Here is a 22,396-nt window from a genome sequence, read left to right as displayed (position 1 = left end):
TACATGAACCGTGAACTTCCAGGTGTTCAAGCTGGATTTAGAAAAAGCAGAGGAACCAGAGATCAAATTGCCAACATCTGTTGGACTATCAAAAAAGCAAGAGAGTTCCAGAAAAGCATCTATTTCTGCTTTATTGACTATGCCAAAGCCTTTGACTGTGTGGATCACCACAAACTGTGGAAAATTCTGAAAGACATGGGAATACCAGACCACCTGACCTGCCTCTTGAGAATCTATATGTAGGTCAGGAAGCAATAGTTAGAACTGGACATGGAACAACAGACTGGTTCCAAATAGGAAAAGGAGTACATCAAGGCTGTATATTGCCACCCTGCTTATTTAACTTATATGCAGAGTACATCATGACAAATGCTGGTCTGGGTGAAGCACAGGCTGGAATCAAGATTTCCAGGAAAAATATCAATAACCTCAGATATATTGATGACATCACCCTTATGGCAGAAAGTGAAGAAGAACTAAAGAGCCTCTTGATGAAAGTGAAAGAGGAGAGTGAAAAAGTTGGCTTAAAGGATCAACATTCAGAAAACAAAGATCATGGCATCTGGTCCCATCACTTCATGGGAAATAGATGGGGAAACAGTGGAAAAAGTGACAGACTTTATTTTGGGGGGGGCTCCAAAATCACTGCAGATGATGACTGCAGCCTGAAAAGATGCTTCTCCTTGGAAGAAAAGCTATGACCAACCTAGACAGCATATTGAAAAGCAGAGATATCACTTTGCTGACAAAGGCCTGTTTAGTGAAAGCTATGGTTTTTCCAGTGGTCATGTATGGATGTGAGAGTTGGACTCTAAAGAAAGCTGAGCACGAAAGGATTGATGCTTTTGAACTGTGGTGTTGGAGAAGACTCTTGAGAGTTCCTTGGACTGCAGGGAGATCCAACCAGTCCATCCTAAAGGAAATCAGTCCTGAATATTCATTGGAAGGACTGATGTTGAAGCTGAAGCTCCAATACTTTGGCTGAGTGAATGAGTGAAGTCGCTCAGTCGTGTCCGACTCTTCCAACCCCATGGACTGTAGCCCACCAGGCTCCACGGTCCATGGGATTCTCCAGGCAAGAATACTGGAGTGGCTTGCCATTTCCTTCTCCAGGGGATCTTCCCAACCCAGGGATCAAACCCACGTCTCCTGCCTTGCAGGCAGATGCTTTAACCTCTGAGCCACCAATACGTTGGCTAGCTGATGCAAAGAACTGACTCATTTGAAAAGACCCTGATGCTGGAAAAGATTGAAGGTGGGAGGAGAAGCGGATGACAGAGGATGAGATGGTTGGATGACATCACCGACTCAATGGACATGAGTTTGAGTAAACTCTGGGGGTTGGTGATGGACAGGCAAGCCAGGCGTGCTGCAGTCCATGGAGTTGCAAAGAGTCAGACACCACTGAGCGACTGAACTGAACTGAGCTGAACCGTCTATCTTTCTATGTCTGTCTATCTATCCATATCTATGTGTCTGTCTATTTAATCTACTTATCTATCTATCCGTTCATCCATGTATCTATCTGCTTACCTTCCTATTATCTACCTATCTATCAACAGCAAGTGTGACGCGTTGGAGCAGCCCCCCTCTTGGCAAGAGGACAATTAGAATGATCTGGTCTGTTAGTCACAAGGACCCTTGCTCTCCAGATGGGGACCTCCAGGTTTCAATAGATTCTCTTACTTTATCCTTTACTTGCCCTGCAACCAGAGCAAAGGCCGAGAAATTGTATGAGTAGGTGGGGCTCCTGGGAGAGCTAAATGCATGTACAGAGCAGATTTTGTGAAGCAGCCTCCAAGATGCCCCCCAGCAGAAATCAGCAGTGCCCCCTAGGGTATTTTAAGGTTAAAAACACTTGAATGGGAAACACTTGGATAAGTTTTAAAAGACTGTTCAGACTTCACCTGGAGGAGCAAATGAAATTTTTATATTGAAAAAAAATCAATCCTTGGAGGTTTTTCTGATTGAATCCTATATGAAAGAAGTAACTGGAGCAGAGAAATTTTATTAATGGGTGTTCTTAGGGATCAAGGCAAATAAAAGTGACTTACATGCCATGTATTAGCGATTCGCTTAGAATTGTTCGGGGACCCAAAAGGTAGCATGACATTCAGGGAAGGGTAGCAATAACCCTGTAAACGAGACAGCAAAAGAGACACTGATGTATAGAACAGTCTTTTGGACTATGTGGGAGAGGGAGAGGGTGGGATGATTTGGGAGAATGGCATTGAAATATGTATAATATCATATATGAAAGGAGTTGCCAGTCCAGGTTCGATGCACGATACTAGATGCTTGGGGCTGGTGCACTGGGACGACCCAGAGGGATGGAATGGGGAGGGAGGAGGGAGGAGGGTTCAGGATGGGGAACATATGTATACCTGTGGTGGATTCATTTCGATATATGGCAAAACCAATACGATATTGTAAAGTTAAAAAATAAAATAAAAAGAAAACAAAGGGAGGTTTAAAGTTTGAGTCTTAAATTATAGGTACAAAGAAAGCACTCCCAGACCCAATAAATAAAGCTTGATGTGGCAGATCCAAGATGATATCTTAAATTTGTTTGAAACCAAAGACTTTCAATTCCTGGCAGAACTTTTAACCTTTTAGTAAAAGAATCAGGGCAAGTGGGAAGTAGGTATTTAATTATATTTCTAAAATGATATCAGTTTGAGGAAAGATCTACTTATCTATCTATATATCTATCTATATGCTTGTGTATTTGTATACTAAGTGGCTGTCTATACCAAGCAATTTATTTTGATATTAACTTGATAAGAAATGCATTAAGATTTCACTTAGACTTTAGTTTCAATTTTTTTTTTCAAATGCAGAAGAAGTATTCCCTTTCCCATTAATCTATGACCTAGTTGGATTTAAAAGGAAATTTCATAAGAGTGCAAATATTCCTTTAAGACTAAGCCCAGACTCAGGGCCAAACATAGCCAGCCCCCATGGACAGGCTGTGTTTTCTTTCCCATTAAATGATGGCCTCAGAATAGGACTATTTCTATTATAGAAGCAGAGCAATTTAAATTGCATTTCTAAATATAATATGTTCAAGGCAGTGACTTTAAAAATTCATATCTGAACTCATATCACTTTCATCTTGACTTTTTATACTCAAAATAGTTCATGAATTGCAAAGAATATTCTCTCCGTAATTCATTTTTGTTGGTTTTTTGAACCTTAGGAATTGTGCATTAATTTGTGAGATGTAAATTCTTCATTGGCTTTTGCCCTGGGAAGTTGCTTTATGAATTGTGCATTGATTTGTGAGATGTAGATTCTTCATTGGCTTTTGCCCTGGAAAGTTGATGTTACACCTTTTCCCTAATTTTTCTGTCCATTCCAAGAGAAGAATAAAAATGTGTCTGCTCTCTTCGTAACAATATTTTGAGGCCTCAGATGAAATCTGTTACGTTTTCGGTCCTCCTCAGAGGAAAATGCATATAAATAGCAAATGTTTAAAAATTGGATTATACCGCTGTTTGGTACTAAGGCATTTTATGCAGACTCTGCAGATATAAACGTTGCACCTGAATTGTCTTGCTTTCTAAGACATAAGAAAATTGAAGCCAAGTTATAATTCTATTTCTTGTTAATAATGGAGCTCAAATTAGACCATGTAGAGCAAACAGTGGTTTAAATTAGTTTTGCACTTGAGATGAACAACACAAATAGAAGTTTTGCTGTGGGGGAAGCATTGAATTAGATCTCGGTTTCATCCAAGGCTGGTAATTAAATTTTCAGGTAAATCTTGTTGAGTCTGAGAAGGATAACACTCATTTTGATATTCTCAGTCTTCTTAAACAGAGTAAGCATCGGGGTTTTCTTTTTTCCCTTGGTGTTTTGTGTGTCTGAATTATAATGGGGGAGGGGGAGAATGTGTTATAATGGGGGAGGGGGAGAATGTGTTATATGGTGCAACTTGTATAATATGGTATAAATGACTGAGTATGAGCTTTCTGTCACTGAATCAAAAGTAAAGGTGCCATTCAGAAATTATGTTTGTTTTCTAGGGACACAACCAAATCATAACATACAGCAGACCAATCTATTTTTGTGTGCTGTGTGGCCTTATTTTGCTTCTTGATACAGGGGCCAAAGCCAGGCACCCTCCCACTTACATTGTGTATGGTCTGAAGCTCTTCTCTCCAGGGTCCCTCCAATGGGCTAGGGACCTCTTAATAGGTGAGTTCATTTGGGCGGATTGTGGGAAAGGTCACAGAGACGGGAGGGTACTTCTCCCCTTGATTTTCTGAATCCCTCCTTGGAGAAACTTTCTTACTTGCTTATTGGATCAAGAGATGTGCATGTTCCTTTTGGTTTGCATGCTTTCAGTAGACTCTCTGGGAGCCAGAGCCCACAGCATCCAACAATGGACTTATTCTAAAGCAGAGATCCACAACCTTTTTGAAACCAGGGGCTCATTTTATGGAAGACAATTTTTCCACCGACCAGGGGTTGCGAGGGCCGGGGGTGGGGGTGGTTTGGTGATGATTCAAGCGCAGTAGGGTTTGTGCTCCTATGACTATCTAATGTGGCCACTGATCTGACAGGAGGCGGAGGTCAGACAGTAATGTGAGTGATGGGGAGTGGCTGTAAATGCAGATGAAGCTTTGGTTTCTCACGCGCCACTCACCTCCCGCTGTGTGGTCCAGTTCCTAATCAGCATCAGTCCATGACCTGGGGGTTGGAGACTGTTCTAGAGGATGTTGACACTCATGATTAGGGAGCTGCAGCACTTAATATCTGAAGACAGGTGGCTAGGGTGCCTGGTGTGGGGCGTCAGTGGGGCTCCGGGATGGGGGTGATTCTTGCCCTCAAGATGGTGGTCACAGACTCATCCACATGGCACAGATGCTCTGGAAATGCATGAGCGGACATGGTTCTCAGTCCGCATGGAGTCCTGGATGTGCTAGTCGCCTAGCTTTTCACTGGTGGGCTTCACTTGCCTGAAGGTCCAGGCAGTGTTTGATGGAAAATGCTCCATCAAAGGTGACCTTCATGTGATAATGGTGTAGGGCCCCAGCTCTGGAGCCAGATGGCTGGCTATTTGAATTCCAGCTCTGCTTCTTTCTTACTTGTATGACCTTGAGCAAAATTCAACTGTAGTTTGATGATAAAAATAGTACACACCTCAGAGATTGTTGCAAGCTTTAGATGTGTTAGTATGTTTCAACATATAGAAGAGTCTCTGGGACCAGGTATTAGCTATTATTATCTTTATTATGCAAAGAGGCTTCCCCATTGTGGACCTGTAACTCTGAAGACTTGACTGCCAATGCTCTGAGAATCACCCAGAGGATCACACATGTGCTCATTTGTGATTATCTGATCACATTGACCAGATGAGTTGATAAAGGGCAGCTACCAGAGGCTCTGCTTCCTGGATCTGTTACTTGCCAGCTGGAAGTTTTACTCGAGGAGATTGTCAAAGCCATAGGTCCTACATCATCATTCTCTGATCCTATGACAACTCTCGGAGTCTCTCCAGTGGGACTCAGGAGGACCCCCAGATATGACGTCTCTTTGTGCTTCTTATAGGTGAAAACCACAGTAGACATTCCAGCCTCGGGCTCACTTTCCCAGCTGCCATCTCGCATCCCTCTTCCTACTGTTTCGGTAGCAGACTGTTCACTCCCCTCCACTGGGACCACTGCACGAGCCCACCTTTGTCTGCATCTTCAGCACCTCGATTCCTGCTATGTCATGTGAGGAGCTGAGTGTTGGGACCATGTTTCAGAGAGTCTCTGTGTTCTAACAGGAAACAGAAACAAGTTGGGAGAAACATAGGCGCTGATCCCATGATTAAACCCCTAGTCGGGGTCCTCTTGGTCACTTCCCAGGTAGTTCGGTGGTAAAGAACCTGCCCACGATTCAGAAGACTCAGATTCAGTACCTGGGTTGGGAAGCTCCCTTGAAGGAGAAGATGGCAACCCACTCCAAAATTCTTGCCTGGGAAATTCCATGAACAGAGGAGTCTGGCAGGCTACAGTCTATGGGGTCCCAAAGAGTCGGACACGACTGAGCAACTAAGCGTATACACATACAGTGTCCTGTTGCCCAAGAATCTTTACTTCTACTCTGCTTTTTTTTCTACTCTGGTGTTTTTCACTTTACTTTTTTATATTATTTGAAATTCCATCACAACACACACACACACACAATAAGAAGGACTTTAAGTCCCTTCTACCTTCCCATAAATTAGCTCACTCCTCTTCCTCCTGAGATCAGCTACAGTGAAGATGTCAGAGCCTCGGTAGGCAGAGATGCCCATCACCACTGCACACACGTGGGAGGACTGTCCTTTCCTGCCATCTTCTTTTTATAGACAGCAGTGCTGGCCTCTGGAGTCTTCGGTCAAGGGCATGGGAGGACTTGGCTTTAGAGATGAAGAGGGCATGCAGGGATTTTGGAAGGTGTCCAAAAAACACCCGTCTGCGCATAGCGTTGCCTTTTCTTGCCTGTGCCCCACACCCCGTCTTGGGTACCTTGTGGCCATCTTGCCTGAGAGTCTCAGTGAGGGTGAGTGTCGGCAGACTTCCATGTCTTAGAGGTCATGAGGGTTTGCAGCCTGGCCTGGAGCCCCAGTTCCCATGTCTTCTCACCTAATCTTTGTGTTCCTTCTCTGCTGCACTCCCAGCCCCAACATAGCAATACATGCTATGCTAGGCAAGGATGACTCATTTCCCCGAGTTGGGTCCCATCTTCTATCCTTTCACAACCCCTGCTTTTCATAATATCGAGCTCATTCTGTAGTCTTCTGCCTCATTTGTGATATTTGACCATGCCCCTCTCTGTCACTAGCTTGTACATCCCCCAGGGAACCCCCAGCACCAAGCATGGTGTCCAGTGCATACAGGTGCTAAGGAGACACTTTGTGGAGGGATGAGCATGGAGTATGCTTTAAATACCAAAGGAATTACTGTACAGATGGACTTTGGAACACTTCCCGTTCATAAATCAGGAAAAGCTTATAGTCGTTTTGGGACTGTTCAACTCAGCCCTTAGAATAAGTAGGAATTTTGTCAGTACCTTTTGCAGATGGTTTGTATAAAGAGATTTAGAAGAAGAAAAACATGACATATATTCCATTTAGAAATCATTTTTTCTGAATAGATCTCCCCTATTCCTATTTTTCTTGAATTTGCTACTATGAAAAAGCCAATGCTATTGAATAAATGCAGTTGTCTTGGCATAGTGGACTTACCATACCATCAGGAAGTGAAATTAAATGTTATTAAAGCTCAGAAAGTAAGACCTTAATGTAATTGGTCAAAGTCTAAGATTTTACTTTTAGCAGTAACCCTGGTTCTAGAATTGACTATTAGCTATGTACATTCAAATTTTATTTATCTTCAAATCAGTGTCATTAGGGAGTGGAGATGGGGCAGGGAACATGACATTTTTTCTTATCTTTTTCACTGGAATTCCCTTTTTTTCTCATTAAAACTCCCCATTAATACATATTTTGTCTGCTTGTCAACAGGAGAGGAGAATAGTGGTAAATAATCCAGCATGTCGACTTAATGACTTCCAGGGTCAAGAAAACTGGAGACATAGAACAGTGGCAAGGCCTATGGAATGAAGGTGGTAGACGTTACTAGTTTGTACCAAACAGGAATATATTGTGGGACACATTTAGACAGAAAGAGAGGTTTATACAAAGTTTCTGACTTTATGAGGGAAAAGAAGTTCAGAGTCATTTATTCTTCTTTGTCACCTGGTCACCTTCTGTCCCTCAGCTACCAAGGGATCTGAGTAGTTTATAGCCACTGACATTGTTAGGTTCAGAGTTAGCAAGAAGAGAAAGAAAAAGCTTCAGGGAAGACAAAAGGTTATTAGGAAGAAAAGGGAGAGTTTTAATGTCCTGACAAAGTACCACAAATGGGTGGCTCGGAACAACAGAAGTGTGTGTCTACTCGTTCTGGAGGCCAGAGGTCTAAAGTCTCTGAGAGCACAAGGGGAAGATATTCTCCAGGCTGTCTCCTCAGCCTGTCAGTGGCCCTCTTGTCCTTGTATCTCTTCACATTATTCATCCTCCCTTTTTGTGTGTATCTGTCTTTGTATCCGAATTTCCCATTTATAAGGATTTCAGTCATATTAGATTAAAGCCCATTCTAATGATCTCATTGTAATGGTAATCTGCAAAGACCCACAGCTCCACATAAAGTCCCATTCACAGGTCCTTGGGGTTAGGACTCTGACATCTTTTGGAGGCGTGCAATTTAACCCATTCAACAAGGAGCATCTAAGAGAAAGGACAGGAGAAAAATAGAAACTGAGTGTGGGCCCAAAGATGCTCGTATGCTCTTTATGCTGAGGAAGTGGCCCTCTTCTGACTGAGGCTGGAGTGTGTGAAATAGTGCCTGGAGTTGTGCTTTCTGGGTAATACCTCTGTTCCCCACTGCTGCTCTTGGTTTCTGCTCAGACCACCAACCTACCAGAGTGTAGAGAGGAGGCAGAGAAAGAGGAGCAGGAAGAGAAGAAGATGTAATGTCTGCTGCCTTATTCTGCCTCCCAGGGCAGAAGGGGTTGAAAGTGAGCCAGGGGTAGGAGGTGAGTTTAGTGGCCATTGGGCAGGTGGGGAGGTTGGAGAACCTCTGCCACAGGTGACGTGAGAAGAGAACATCAGAACAATAGGAGGAGGAGAAAGTGCAGTGATAAGGAACAGCTCTACACCAAACCACTTCACCAGTCTTGCAGTGAGTTGTAATCCACCTACCAGACAGTGGAGAGATAAGGAACCTTCCAAGAGATAAGGAACCTGGAGAATGAAACTGACACAAGAAGAAAGACAAAGTCAGTGGTGGGACTAGTTGATTTTGTAGGCTGAGGGGTGAATTCAGGAAATAGAAACCTTCAGAGTGATATTCTTACATAATGTATTTCTCTTTTATGATCTTTCATGTATGTTCAGAATATCACTTCCCTTTCATTATAAGGAGAAAGTCTTTCTTTTTTCCTCCATGAGTAAGGTGAAAGACCTTTCTAGTGCTCATTTCCTTTGCTGACCTCTGGGCTGAAATTTTTATTACTTTGCGTTTGGGTAACTTCAACAAAAGCCTATGAGCGTGACTGGCTTTGTAATCATCCTTTGGATGAGAAAGCCAAGAGGTCTGCAGTCTCTAGTACTGTATTTCAAGAAGAGCAGTAACAATGCCAGAGTGTGCTCTAAGAAGTGTGGCCACATGGGCTACATGGGGTCTTCACATGGGGCAAGGGAATGGGGATGTCCAGCCAAGAGAGAAAATGCTTGGGTCCTGGGGGCACGCACGGTGGCTGCAAGTGGTTAAAAGGCTGCCAGATTGGAACGGGAGAGGTGTTACTTTCTGTTGGAGTAGCTGTGATAATTAGTTCTAGAAGTAGTAACTAGAGGAACTCGGGCAAGATGAGACAGCATCACTTACAGAAGGGTTCCATGTACTGAATGGGTCCTTTTCAGACTTGAGAGTTTGACATTTTATTTTAGTCTTTAGGACCATCACCTGCTACCTACACTAAAGCAGCTTCAATGATGTAACCCTTGGAGATAATGGAGGTTTTGTAACCAGTGACTGAGATGGATTCACTCTCACCTGCACACTGAGATGCACATTTCCACGTCTTGTGTAAAGACTTGTCCCTTGGCCCCAGTAATCCATGTCAGGACCATTTGCTGAAACACAGATATGATATGTAGGAGACAAACAGTGTTTGCATTCATACCAAGTTCATGTTGTTGCTGTTCAGTAGCTCAGTCGTGTCCAACTCTGCAACCCCATGGACTGCAGCATGCCAGGCTTTTCTGTCCTTCACTATCTCCCGGAGTTTGTTCAAACTCAGGTCCATTGAGTGGGTGATGCCATCCAGCCATCTCAGCCTCTGTCACCTGCTTCTCCTCCTGCCCTCAATCTTTCCCAGCATCAGGGTCTTTTCCTTGGTTTTATTTCCATGTTATTTTAATTCTGCCCACCTCCCCCCACCCCAAGCTGCAAATATAGTAATGAATATTATTCTTCACATTTAACATAAGAAAGAAGCAAGTTCCAATATTTTTATTTATACCCTGTGCTTGAAAAGAAATGGCACTGTACCAGAAGTTTCTGCATTTATGGTAATTATTAGGGAACATGAGGAGTAGGCAGGATATGAGAGAAAATTACACACCCTCCCAGCAGTACACTAAGAAAAAAATCTTTGTTCACAGGGAAAATTGCCAACAAACACAGGAATTTGTTTATTTTTCACTTTTGGGAAAAAAGACAAATTCATTTCAGCAACTTCAGGTGGAATTTTCCAGCCGTCCTGCTAATGCCACGAGGTGTGGGCTGCGTTTTCATTCACCTCCTCCACTCTGACTCTAAAGACGAGAGACTTCCTTCTCTACTTCCGCCTGGGGATGACCTAAATCCTGGGCTCCCCGGTGTCTGCTCCTTCCTCTGCTGTGTCCTTCTGCTCCTACTCTGCAGGGGTGGCCAGAGCATCTTCAGTTAGAACTTCTGGTGTCTTGTATCATTTTATTTTCCTCCTGCCATTCTTCATCGTGTTCCACTTCTTTCCACTTTATTAGTTTGGGTGTTATTGCCTAATGTATTTATTTTGTTAATATTTATTCTATTTATTATGTATTTATTTGGTTTGCTGGGTCTTAGTTGTGGCATGCAAATTCTTGCTTGCAGCCTGTGAGATCAAGTTCCTTGACCAGAGATGGAACCCCAGCCCCCTGCATTGGGAACATGGAGTCTCAGCCACTGTACCACCAGAGGGGTGCCAGCCTAATGTATTTCTTGTAGAAAATACTTGTTTACCCATGTTTCCAGTATTTGGCTGCCATTATTGTATTATTTCACAGCCAAAAATTTTTCCCCTGTAGTTCTTCATTCTTGGTATGGTTTTTGAAGTAATGAAATCTCATTGTACCCTTCCTCTGCTCCTATCCTGGTCATGAAGAATGCAACGAACCATCTAATCTTCACTGCTGGGTTTTGAATCCCGAAGTTAAGAAAAACTAGTCAATTTTCTTGAAATTAGATAAGTAACATTTTGATGCTCAAAACTGTATGTCCTACCATTAACTTTCTCTTTATTTCTTCTATCTTTCCTTTGATACAAAAACTGAGAAAAGAAATTGTTGTATGTGGTTATGACTCAGTTCAGTTCACTTCAGTCGCTCAGTCGTGTCCGACTCTTCGTGACACCATGATTTGCAGCACGCCAGGCGTCCCTGTCCATCACCGACTCCCAGAGTTCACTCAGACTCACGTCCATCGAGTCAGTGATGCCATCCAGCCATCTCATCCTTTGTCGTCCCCTTCTCCTCCTGCCCCCAATCCCTCCCAGCATCAGGGTCTTTTCCAATGAGTCAACTCTTTGCATGAGGTGGCCAAAGTACTGGAGTTTCAGCTTTAGCATCATTCCTTCCAAAGAAATCCCAGGGCTGATCTCCTTCAGAATGGACTGGTTGGATCTCCTTGCAGTCCAAGGGACTCTCAAGAGTCTTCTCCAACACCACAGTTCAAAAGCTTCAATTCTTCAGCACTCAGCTTTCTTCATAGTCCAACTCTCACATCCATACTAGTAGATATCTATTTGTGTCTTTTTGCCAACTTTGTTTTTGTTTTAAATTTTATTGAAGTACAGTTGATTTGTAATGTGTTAATTTCTGCTGTACTGTAGAGTGACTCAGTTATACATATATATATATATATTCTTTTCCATTATGGTTTATCACAGAATATTGAATATAGTTCCTTGTGCTATACAGTAGGGCCTGGTTGTTTGGTGGTTGTTGTTTAGTCACTAAGTTGTGTCTGACTCTTTGTGACCCCATGGACTGCAGCAGGCCAGGCTTCCTGTCCTTCAGCATCTCCCGGAGTTTGCTCAGGCTCATATCCATTGTGTCAGTGATGCCATCCAACCATCTCATCCTCTGTTGTCCCCTTCTCCTTCTGCCCTCAGTCTTCTTTCCCAGTACCAGAGTCTTTCCCAGTGAGTCGGCTCTTCACTTAAGGTGGTCAGAGTATTGGAGCTTCAGCTTCAGCCTCAGTCCTTCCAATGAATATTCAGGGTTGATTTTCTTTAGGATTGACTGGTTTGATCTCCTTTTTGTCCAGGGGATTCTCAAGAGTCTTTGCCATCACCACAATTCAAAAGCATCAGTTCTTTGGCGCTCAGCTTTCTTTATGGTCCAATGCTCACATCTGTGCATGACTACTGGAAAACCCAGAGCTTTAACCATATGAACCTTTGTTGGCCATTATCCATCCTATACATAATAGTTTGCATCTGCTAACCCCACACTCCAAATCCATCCCTACCACTACCCTTTTGCCAACTTTGATTGAGAAGCATGTTACTCACAGATCTCTAGATTTTCACAGTATAGTTAAAATCTTGTGACAGAAAACATTACAACAAAATCAGCATGTATGTCAGAATATGGCTCCAATCCCAAGCAAAGGCGTTTCTCATAGCCATGTTTGCTGCATAAAATTTTACCTCCACACAATGTTAGAACAGTTTTTTGGTATTGTTGTAGTGGGGTTTATCCCATATTATTATAGTGGGGTTAACCCACTATTTTCCACATAATGGGACACACAAATACTCTCATCCCTATGATTTCACTGTGGAAAGTTTTGCAATTCCGGTTCTTCAGAAATAGCTGAAACACAGTCCCCATCCTTCCTGCGTGCACTGTTTACTGTGGTTTATGTATGGGGTTTGGACATAGTTCCATGTTTAGGCATCTCAGATTTCAAATCAAATTTCCCTAGTTTTATTAAGGTTTACCAGTATTAAACTTCATTGACTTTCTACCCAATAAACTGAGACAGAAAGGTAGATGTACTGTACCAGCACTAATGGGAGTTTCTGTGTTTTTGTGAAACCTAACCGAAAAAATAGAATTGAGAAAGAGAGAACGATGGGTAAGTTGCTGTAAAATGCAGCTTGACTATATGTTGTTTCCCCGAACTAATGATCTCTGTGAGATTTTGAATTATAATGTGTAGAAGGAGTTAGCCGCTCAGTCGTTTCTGACTCTTTGCAACCCCATGAACTGTAGCCCACTAGGCTCCTCTGTCCATGGGATTCTCCAGGCAAGAATACTGGAGCGTGTTACCATTCCCTTCTCCAGGGAGTCTTCCTGACCCAGGGATGGAACCCAGGTCTCCCACGCTGCGGGCAGATTCTGTACCATCTGAGCCCCCAGGGAAGCCTGTAACGTGTATGTTTCATCTGGTTGCGCTGTGACGGTTTGGGAGCCAGCAGTCTTCCTCTTCTCAGGCAGGGCCCCCTTCACCTCCCAGGTGACCTGCTGCACCTGAGAAGCAGGTCCTTCAGTGTCCTAGCATCACGGTGATGGCGTTTCTTGGTTAACTGCCACCTTCCTTGCTCCTCTGTGGGTTCTGGCTGAGCTCTGAGTTTGCAGTGAGAACAGAGAAGATACAACAGCTCAAGCCCTTGAAGTGACAAAGCCAGTAGTCTTGCAGGAAGGGATCCCCTAATGACTGGCCTTGGGTTTTGCACGTGCCTGTCATTTTCCTGGTCCTCTTTCTCCTGTCTCATCTCCCCCAAGGTCAAGTCTGTCCTTGCAAACTAAAGGCCAGTCTACTCTCTACCTACCATCCCCAGGTGTCCGCTCAGTCCTGGGCCAGCCTGCTGGCCTCTCCTTCAGCAGCCCCTCCTGTTACTTCCAAGGCCTGTGTTTGGTTTGGCCTCAGCCTCCGTCAGTGGCTGGGGGAGAAGAGGCCATAGTATCACCAGGACCTGCGCGGGGTGGACTGGGCTGAAAGGTGGGAGGGAGGTGGGATTGCGGTGGAACCTGGGCCCCTATTCCTGCATGCTCACTGTCAATTTTTTCTGTTCGCTTTCAGTATTTCTCTATTGCTTCCCTGCAATCTCCCTCCTTGGACTCTTCCCGCAGATCAACACTTTCTGCATTTATCTTTTGGAGCAAATTGACATGCTGTTTTTTGGAGGTTCTGGTAAGTCTTTTACATTCTGTTCTTTCTGTAAAAAAAGTTTCAAGTTCAGATAAGGGCTAAATAGCTTCCGGCATGGAATGAAACCTGGACAGTTAGGTTTCCTTTGTCCTCACCCTTAAAGGACTTCAGCTTGGGTTGGTTAGATTGATTGTGGGTCCTTCTAGATTCATCTGGCCAAATTGAAAGTGGCCCACCTGGCTTGACACAAGCAGAAAATGGGGAAGTGTAGAATTCTATGAGCTTTGGATTTGGTTTAAAACTGAAACTGTGAGTTGCTCTGTCGTGTCCAGTTCCTTGCAACCCCATGGAATGTGGCTGACTAGGCTCCTCTGTCCATGGGATTCTCCAGGCAAGAAAATTGGAGTGGGTTACCATTTCCTTCTCCGGGGTATCTTCCGGACCCAGGGATCAAACCCAGGTCTTCTGCATCACAGGCAGATTCTTTACCATCTGAGCCACCAGGGAAGCTTGGACTTGGTTTAGGGACCCTCTAATTCTTCATTGGAAAAGCTGTATGTGTTAATGTGTGTGAATGTGAGTGAGTGGAGGTTAGCGTGTGAACATGTGCATTTGAGCACATGCCTGAATGAGTTAGTCTGAGAGCATGTGGGTGTGACATTGTGAGTGTGTGTCGTGTGCAGGCCTGTACAGACAGGTGACCTATGCCCTTTCATTTGGTGTGTTCCTTGCTTTCTGACCAAGGTGGGTAAAGCTTCATCCAATGCTTACTTGGAGACATTACCCAGATTTCTCACCTTTAAAGCATACTGTTCTCTGAATGAAAACTAACACACTGATCTCAGGGGGTTGCTGTGAGGATTTCATGAAGTCATGTACATGAAACATTAGAGCGTAGTGGGTGATCTGTTACAGCTACTTCCTCCTTGTATACATGCACACACACATATGCACACACCTACACACACAGGAGTGCTGGCTTGTTCTGTTTATCTATCCATTCATTTATCCATCTATCTATTAAACTATCTAGCTATCTATCCATCCATCTCTATATATCTATGTATGTATCCATCTATTATCTATCTTTCATCTATTCATCTGTCATCTAGTCATCTATTAATATCTATATATCTATCTATTCATCTACCTAGCTATCATTCATCCACCCATCTATCTATACATCTATTTATCTATTTATTTATTCATCCATCTATCATCTTTCATCTGTCTGTCTCTCATCTATCTATTCATCCATCATTATCTATCCCTATCTGTGTCTAATTTCCATCTCCATATTTGTCTGTCTCTCTCTCTCCTTTCTTCTACTGAAATCACATCCCTAATCATTCCTGGGCCAGGAGCTTCCAACTATGAGCAACAAGGTCTCCCCACCTCCATGATGACTGGTTCAGTCTTCTAAAAGTCATCAAAAGTTCTTTCTAACTGTGGTCTTCCTGAGTGTTTAGTTAAAGGTCAGTGTCCTTCTTGTGCTAAGCATCACCCAGTGCTTTGTGGCTGCCCTGTGGATTGATTCTTTGCCCCTTGGGCAGGCATTTTGCATTTGAAAGTTACCAACTTCACTTTCCTACCATATGTATTGCCTGTGAGACCTGCCATCCAGCAGGGAACTCTTGTTGTTTGTGTTCCAGCCGTTTCGGGATTGCTGTCAGCTGTTTACAGTGTGGCCCGGAGTGCATCTGCCGCGGCTGTGCTGCATGTGTTCTGCTTCAGTGCCGTGAAGGTAGGTGCAAGGCCACGGGCCTTCTTCTCACATCCATTGAATTAACTGTATTTTAAGTAAACAAACATCTCCTCCAGTTAAGAGAGGAATGGGATCTGAGCACATCAGGAGTAACAGGGCCTGGAGGATGAGGCCTCAGTGATCTAGGAGGTGCATTAAGATACCTGATTTGCTACTGACCACAAAGCCCACCTGGTCTGAACCCCCCTGCTCTTGCAGGTGTCTACCTGGCCCAGTCAGTTACTGACACTGGGAGGGGCTTTGGCTTAACATGGCAGTTGACAGGCCCCCACTTTCTTACTGATGCTTCCGTCTGAAATACCACTCAGAAGACGGTAAAAGGATACAATTGCATAAAGCTTTATGGACAGAGAAGAGGAATGGATATGATAGCAAAAAATTTTAGAATCCAGAAAACAGAAGGACCATAGATTTATTCAGATGGAGAAAGTTAAAACCCAGGCTGGCAGCAAGGGAAACCTAGGATGATTAAAAAAAAAACAAGATAGTAACTTTTGGAAAAGAACAAGTGGTATCAGAAAAGAAATATATGGTCAGTGCATGGCTCAGCTCTGAATAATATGTTGTATTTATGACAGTCTGAATAACAGTTGCAACTATAATAGCAGAATAGGGGGAGATGAAGTGTATGTGTGTGTGTGTGTGTGTGTGCGCCTATCTGACTTTGCAGAGGTCTTAATCTTGTCTTCCATGTTAGAAAGTCAGCAAATAATATCTGAAGTTGAAAAAAGTCAAGAAATAACAAAACAAGCGTGTTATTTGGAAATATGGAGGCAAATCGGTGAAGAAGAAACAGCTGAAAGTCACTGCCTTCAGGCAGCAAGAATTAGAGCAAAGAGATGGCTGATGTGGGCAGAGACCACTGCTGTTCATTGCTACATGCAGAACTGCAGAGGGTCCATGAAGTCTGAAACATAACACGTTCAGGGCCATCTTCAATCAGTAAAAAAGAGATTGATTGATAGTATACTTATTTCTTGACTTTATGGACACTCTGCCTTTAATGTGTTACACCACAAGTACGTCTTTGATAAAATAAAAATTAAATGCAAAAGAGTAAATGCTATATGTTCCAAAGGGCTTTAAATAGATAGTATATGGCATTTGTTACCTGACTTTTGAAAAACATTTTAACTTAAAATCATATTAAACTCATCAGTATCAGTGGCAGCAATATAACTGTTTATTCCTCTTTGTGGAAGAGAGGAATTCAGTAATGTCATCTTCCAATGCATCACAGTTGAATTTCTCTGGGATAATCAATGGCATAATTCCCTCCTTCACTCTTTTCTTCCTTTTCATATGATTATCTTCTTTTACATTAAAAAAAGGGAGAGGAAAAGACTCCTTTTTCCAATACATCAGGGTAGCATACAGCTTTTGGTGGATCTGTTTGCCTTCACATATATATTTGTCACATAGAACAACAATTATATAATTAATCAGTGTTTCTAGGTTCTTTCTTTTGAAGTACATTCCTTTATTCTGTCACAGGACCCAGGTATTCCATTCAGGAAAATTACGAAGGTATTTTCTAAAAACCTCTTTCTACTGCTCTTTGGTAAAATAACTGCCTATAAAATTTGGGGGTCACAAGCTTTTCTCTGCAGGACCCTTTATAGTTTGTTCTGTTATGTTCCAGTCTTTGTTTGTTTATACATTTATTTTTCATTAATTTTTTGAAATTCTGGTTCATTGAGATATAATTTGTATGCTGCAGAACCCATATTTTTAATATACATAATTTGATGAGTTTTCCAGATGGCACAGTGGTAAAGAATCTGCCTGCCAATGCAAGAGACTCAGGAGAGGCAGGTTTGATCCCTGGATCAGGAAGATCCCTTGGAGAAGGAAATGGCAACCAGCTCCAGTATTTTTGCCTGGAAAATTCCATGGACAGAGGAGCTTGGCAGGCTACAGTTCATGGAGTCACAGAGAGTTAGACACAGCTGAGCACAAGTTTTGATAAATGTAAGTTTTGATACATTTCTGCCTCCAAAATTGGAGAGAGAGACAGGTAAATACAGAGAACCAAAACTTACTGCAGCAGGAGCCCAGGAACAGAAACCTCTGTGGGAACCGGTACCAAGAGGAGGAAAACCTGAACTGTGGCTGACAAATTGCTGAGGGCTCAGTGTAGACAAGTCTGAGAGTTAATAACCCCAAGTGAATCCAGTCGTTAGGGAAGCCCACACTCTTGTGGTCCTTCACCCCCTCAACAGTGAATAATTGCAGAAGAATCCTCCTGCTTTCAGTAGGTGGAGGGGGAAGAGTAACCATTTTGAAATATAGCAGAGTATTCTGTTCTTCTTAACCAAGCCTGCCTTAAGATTTTATTGTAGCCTAAAGTACTGGGATTTTTCCAGAGCCGTATTGACCTGGAGGAAGGGAAATGCCAAACTCCAGTTTGGCTCCAGGCTTCCATGTGGGGAAAGGGAAATACCCAATTCCAGCCCAGTCCATTCTTTCCATTCTGTTCCACCTAAGGTGGGGATGGGACTAGAAGCACTTGTGAAGTTTACCTTCTAGAGGCAGAGGGTCACCAAAATACGGAACTAATCACTGGACTGTAGAGTTTCCCTACCCTCACACATTAATACCATATTACTAAAGATCTGTTTACTATACTTCCTTTTACCTCTTACATGTCTGGCTACCAAGAAAAAAAATTACAAGGCATACTGAAAAGCAAAAAACATAGAAGAGAAACATCAAGCATTGGAATCAGACCTAGATATGACAAGGATATTGGAATTATCAGACTAGGAATTTAAAGCAACTATGATTAGCATTCTCGGAGAAGGCAATGGCACCCTACTCCAGTACTCTTGCCTGGAAAATCCCATGGATGGAGGAGCCTGGTAGGCTGCAGTCCATGGGGTCGCTAAGATTCAGACACGACTGAGCGACTTCACTTTCACTTTCATGCACTGGAGAAGGAAATGGCAACCTACTCCAGTGTTCTTGCCTGGAGAATCCCAGGGACGGGGGAGCCTGTTGGGCTGCCGTCTATGAGGTCGCACAGAGTCGGACACGACTGAAGCGACTTAGCAGCAGCAGCAGCATGATTAGCATGCTAAAGGTGCTGATGTATAAAGTGGACTGCAAGCAAGAACAGATAAACAGTGTAAGCAGAGAGATGGAAATTCCAAGAAAGAACCAAGAGGAAATGCTGGTGATTAAAAGCACTCTAACAGAAATGAAGAATGCCCTTGGTGGGCTTATAAGTAGATTGGACATGACCTTGGAAAGAATCTCTGAGTTAAGGATACGTCAATAGAAACTTTCAAAATGGAAAAGCAGAGAGAAAAAAGACTGAAAAAAAACCCAGAATATCCAAGAGCTTTGGGACAACTACAAGAGGTATAACTAATGTGTAATAGATATACTTGAGAAGAAAGAATGGACTGTAATTAAGAATGTCCCCAGATTAATATCAGACACTAAACCACATATCTAGGAAGCTCAAAGAGCACCAAGCATGATAAATGCCAAAAAACTACACTGATGCATGGTACACTTAAGTTGCTGAAAATCAAAGATAATGAAAAAATATTGAAAGATACCAGTGGATAAGAACACCTTGCCTGTGGAGAAGAAAGATAAGAATTACACCTGACTTCTCCTCAGGAACTGTTATGGACTGAACTGTGTCTCCTGCAAATTCCTACTTTTAAAACCTTAGCCCCCTATGTGATGATATTTGGAGATGGGGTCCTGGGAAGTAGGTTTAGATAAGGTCATGAGTATTGGATCCTCATTGTGGGATTAGTGCCCTTATATGAAAAGTGGATGGATAAAGGAAAAGAATTTTAAAAAATCTCTTACATCATGGTTTTTTGTTTACTCCTAGCATTTCAGTTTGACTCCTGTATATAGTTTCTGTCTCTTTTTTGAAATTACCCATCTGTTTATGAATGTTGTCCATCAATTCCTTGATCTTTTAACACATATTACAGTTATTTTGAAGTTAAGAGTCTGTATGATTCCTGGCTTTTTCTTGTCAGAGGGTGGGCTATACTCTTGTGGATTTTTAGTTTTGAGGAGAACAAGAATAAGACTGACTTTAATTTTTCCAGAATTCTTGTATAAGTCTTTCTTATCTTCTAAGGTTAGAAAAAAGCAATGGACTAGGACTAGACTTGGATCTCTTTCTCTTTCTGGAATGCCATGAATACCTATCATTCTGAAGACTCTTACAAATAGGTTAAGTTTCTCCCTCTTATTTCTTGATTAATGATGTTATTGCTTGTGTTTATATGATCTCTTTTACGTTTTAAACATGCTTTTGTTTTTGTTTGTCTTTCATGCTTCTCATTCTTTTTTTCATGATCTTGCTGTATTTTTAAGTGGTCCTTTGTGTTCTGGTGTGGTTTCTAGAGTTTCTCATTCCAATAACAACAAATATTTGTTGAGAAATTATGATAAACCAGCAACTTTCCATTTGGTAACAACCTGCCAAAACTCAACCATAAGGCACAGTTACCCCAGGCTCACAGGTCCCATCACGCCCATGGCTGACCACACACTGCATTTGTATCACCTGTCTTGTCAGTTGGATGTTTGTTTTGTGCTCTGTAGTAACTGAGCTAGCTTCTGTCAGAAATATTTAAGGCTCCTTGAGCAAATGTATCTAGAGGTCTTAGGTTTAAAATACAAGAAGAGAAGAAAGCAAAACAAAGAATGTTACAGCAATATAACCAGCTTAGATGTCTCTTTCCCCTAGAAAAATATGTTATTGATAGAGTTTTAGATAGTTCTGTCAGGAAGCTTCATCCCAACGAGTAGATATGAATAGGATGCTTGGGGCAGTGGTTGTCTTTACTTCATTTTCTTTGCTCGAGTATTCCAACCCATGAACTGACCAAATAAAACCTACTGCCTCCAGTACAGTAGAGGGGTCCAGGTGCTTGCCAGGGCACAGACGTATGAGTCCAAGCACTGTGTCTGCCAACCACATGGCCCGCTTCAACTCCAGCCCTCCCTGGTTTAGTTAATATCAGCAAGGATTTAGTGAGATCTTTCCCTGCTTACTTCCTCAGTTCACTATCCTGTCTCGCTCAAATAGAGAATGGTAATTTGGATCATGTGTTAGATGTCAAAATTTTCTTTCAGACTAGTCTCATCTGGAAGATAAGATCTGGCATAAGTTCCTTAAAACTTATGACTTATGCACAAGTACTTTCTCTAGTTCCCAGTATAGATATACATTTCTATCTTTTTGAAAATTTATTGGATATTTAGTGGAGAGGAAAAGCTAGTTTCTTGTGTTCCTTTTTAAAAAAAATGTTTATTGGAGTATCATTGGTTTATAATGTTGTGTTAGTTTCAGTATACAGCAAAGTGAATCAGTTATACATATACATATATCCACTCTTTTTAGGATTCTTTTCCCATATAGGTCATTTCAGAGTACTGAGTAGAGTTCCTTCTGCTATGTAGTACGTCCTGGTTGATTATTTTATGTTCAATAGTGTTCCCTGTGCTCCTAATGCCATATTTACTAGCACCCCACACTTCATCCGTCTTTTCAACTACGAGGCACAAGTAGTATCTAATGGAAATATTCTTTTCCTTGGTTGATGGAAATGGGAACATGCAAGCTCTTTGGAACTGAGGCAGAAGCTGAAAAGATCATATTCACTGGTATTCAAAATTTATTTGTTTAGACATAACTTTGCCAGGTACTATAGAGATATGAAAGGAGAAAAAGTCAAATCTTTCTGAGGAATTTAACATTCAAAGATGAGGACATGCGTAGATGATCAGAAAAGAGAAAACTTGTCAGAGGAGGTGGCTGCTCAGTGCCACCTTCGAATCTTTTGCCACTGGACCGAGAACCTTGCCATGGACTCAGTCAAGCATGTGAAATGGTTTCATCAGAGTTAGGAATGAATGACCACAGCAGGTGAGGGTATTAACCTACTGATGGTGAAGGGCAGGGATGACTGGATATCTCAGCAGAATTCATCAAAGTTACGGATAACCTTTTAGGCAAGGCTAAAAATGTATGTTTTTTGCCCAGTGAGTATGATGAGCCTCTCACTAATACTGGTTACCTGAAAGGAACTTATAGCAATAAGAGGTCATCAGCTCTAAGGTGTTGAGTGCCATAGATAAGCTGATGGCCTCAGCTGTGATGGAAACAAGACATTAAAAGGTTCAATGAATTGACTTCCCAAGTCACTCCATGAATGGTCAGACTGAAAACCTCACTTCCGGATTCTCTGTCAGTGTCTCGCTATTAAATCTTACCTGCTTACTCTAAACCTTTGACTTATGATGAACCTTTGTCTCATGCTTCATGTTTTTGATCAGGGAGGCCTCATTTAAGAGTGAAAAATAATTCATTGATAATAGTATCATGGTTGAATCTATGGAAGACAGAATATTCTTCCAAACTCAGGATGCTTTTCACAAAGGATCAACTCATTGGATTTCTTAGATTAATTTCTAAAGGAGAAGGTGTATGCTCTGAAAAACCCATTTTATTTGACAAATGTTTTTTGTTTATTTGTTTTATTTTTGGCCCTTCCACTCAGCTTGGAGAGATCTTAGTTCCCTGACTGGGGATTGAACCCTAGGCCCTGCAATGAACGTGCTAAGTCTTAACCACTGGACCTCCAAGGAATTTCCTTGACAATTGTTCAAGGTTCATTATTACCAGTTCAAATATCATCAAAATTAATGT

General features: G+C 42.2%; 1 protein-coding gene across 2 annotated transcripts in view; it reads left to right on the top strand.

The window, feature by feature from the left end:
* Positions 1-22,396, top strand: part of PCNX2 (pecanex 2) — a 292,933-nt gene that overhangs the window by 81,661 nt on the left and 188,876 nt on the right. For both annotated transcript variants that reach the window (XM_025284518.3, XM_044942027.2), the window contains 3 exons: positions 4,029-4,200; positions 13,872-13,982; positions 15,593-15,684. In XM_025284518.3, coding sequence (XP_025140303.3) covers positions 4,029-4,200; positions 13,872-13,982; positions 15,593-15,684 — 375 coding nt within the window. The remainder of the gene's footprint in view (positions 1-4,028; positions 4,201-13,871; positions 13,983-15,592; positions 15,685-22,396) is intronic.

This window comes from Bubalus bubalis, chromosome 4 (genome assembly GCF_019923935.1).
Source record: "Bubalus bubalis isolate 160015118507 breed Murrah chromosome 4, NDDB_SH_1, whole genome shotgun sequence".
Classification (NCBI taxonomy): domain Eukaryota; kingdom Metazoa; phylum Chordata; class Mammalia; order Artiodactyla; family Bovidae; genus Bubalus; species Bubalus bubalis.
The sequence above is the reverse complement of the archived record's forward strand: the minus strand, read 5'-3'. Positions and strand labels throughout refer to the sequence as shown.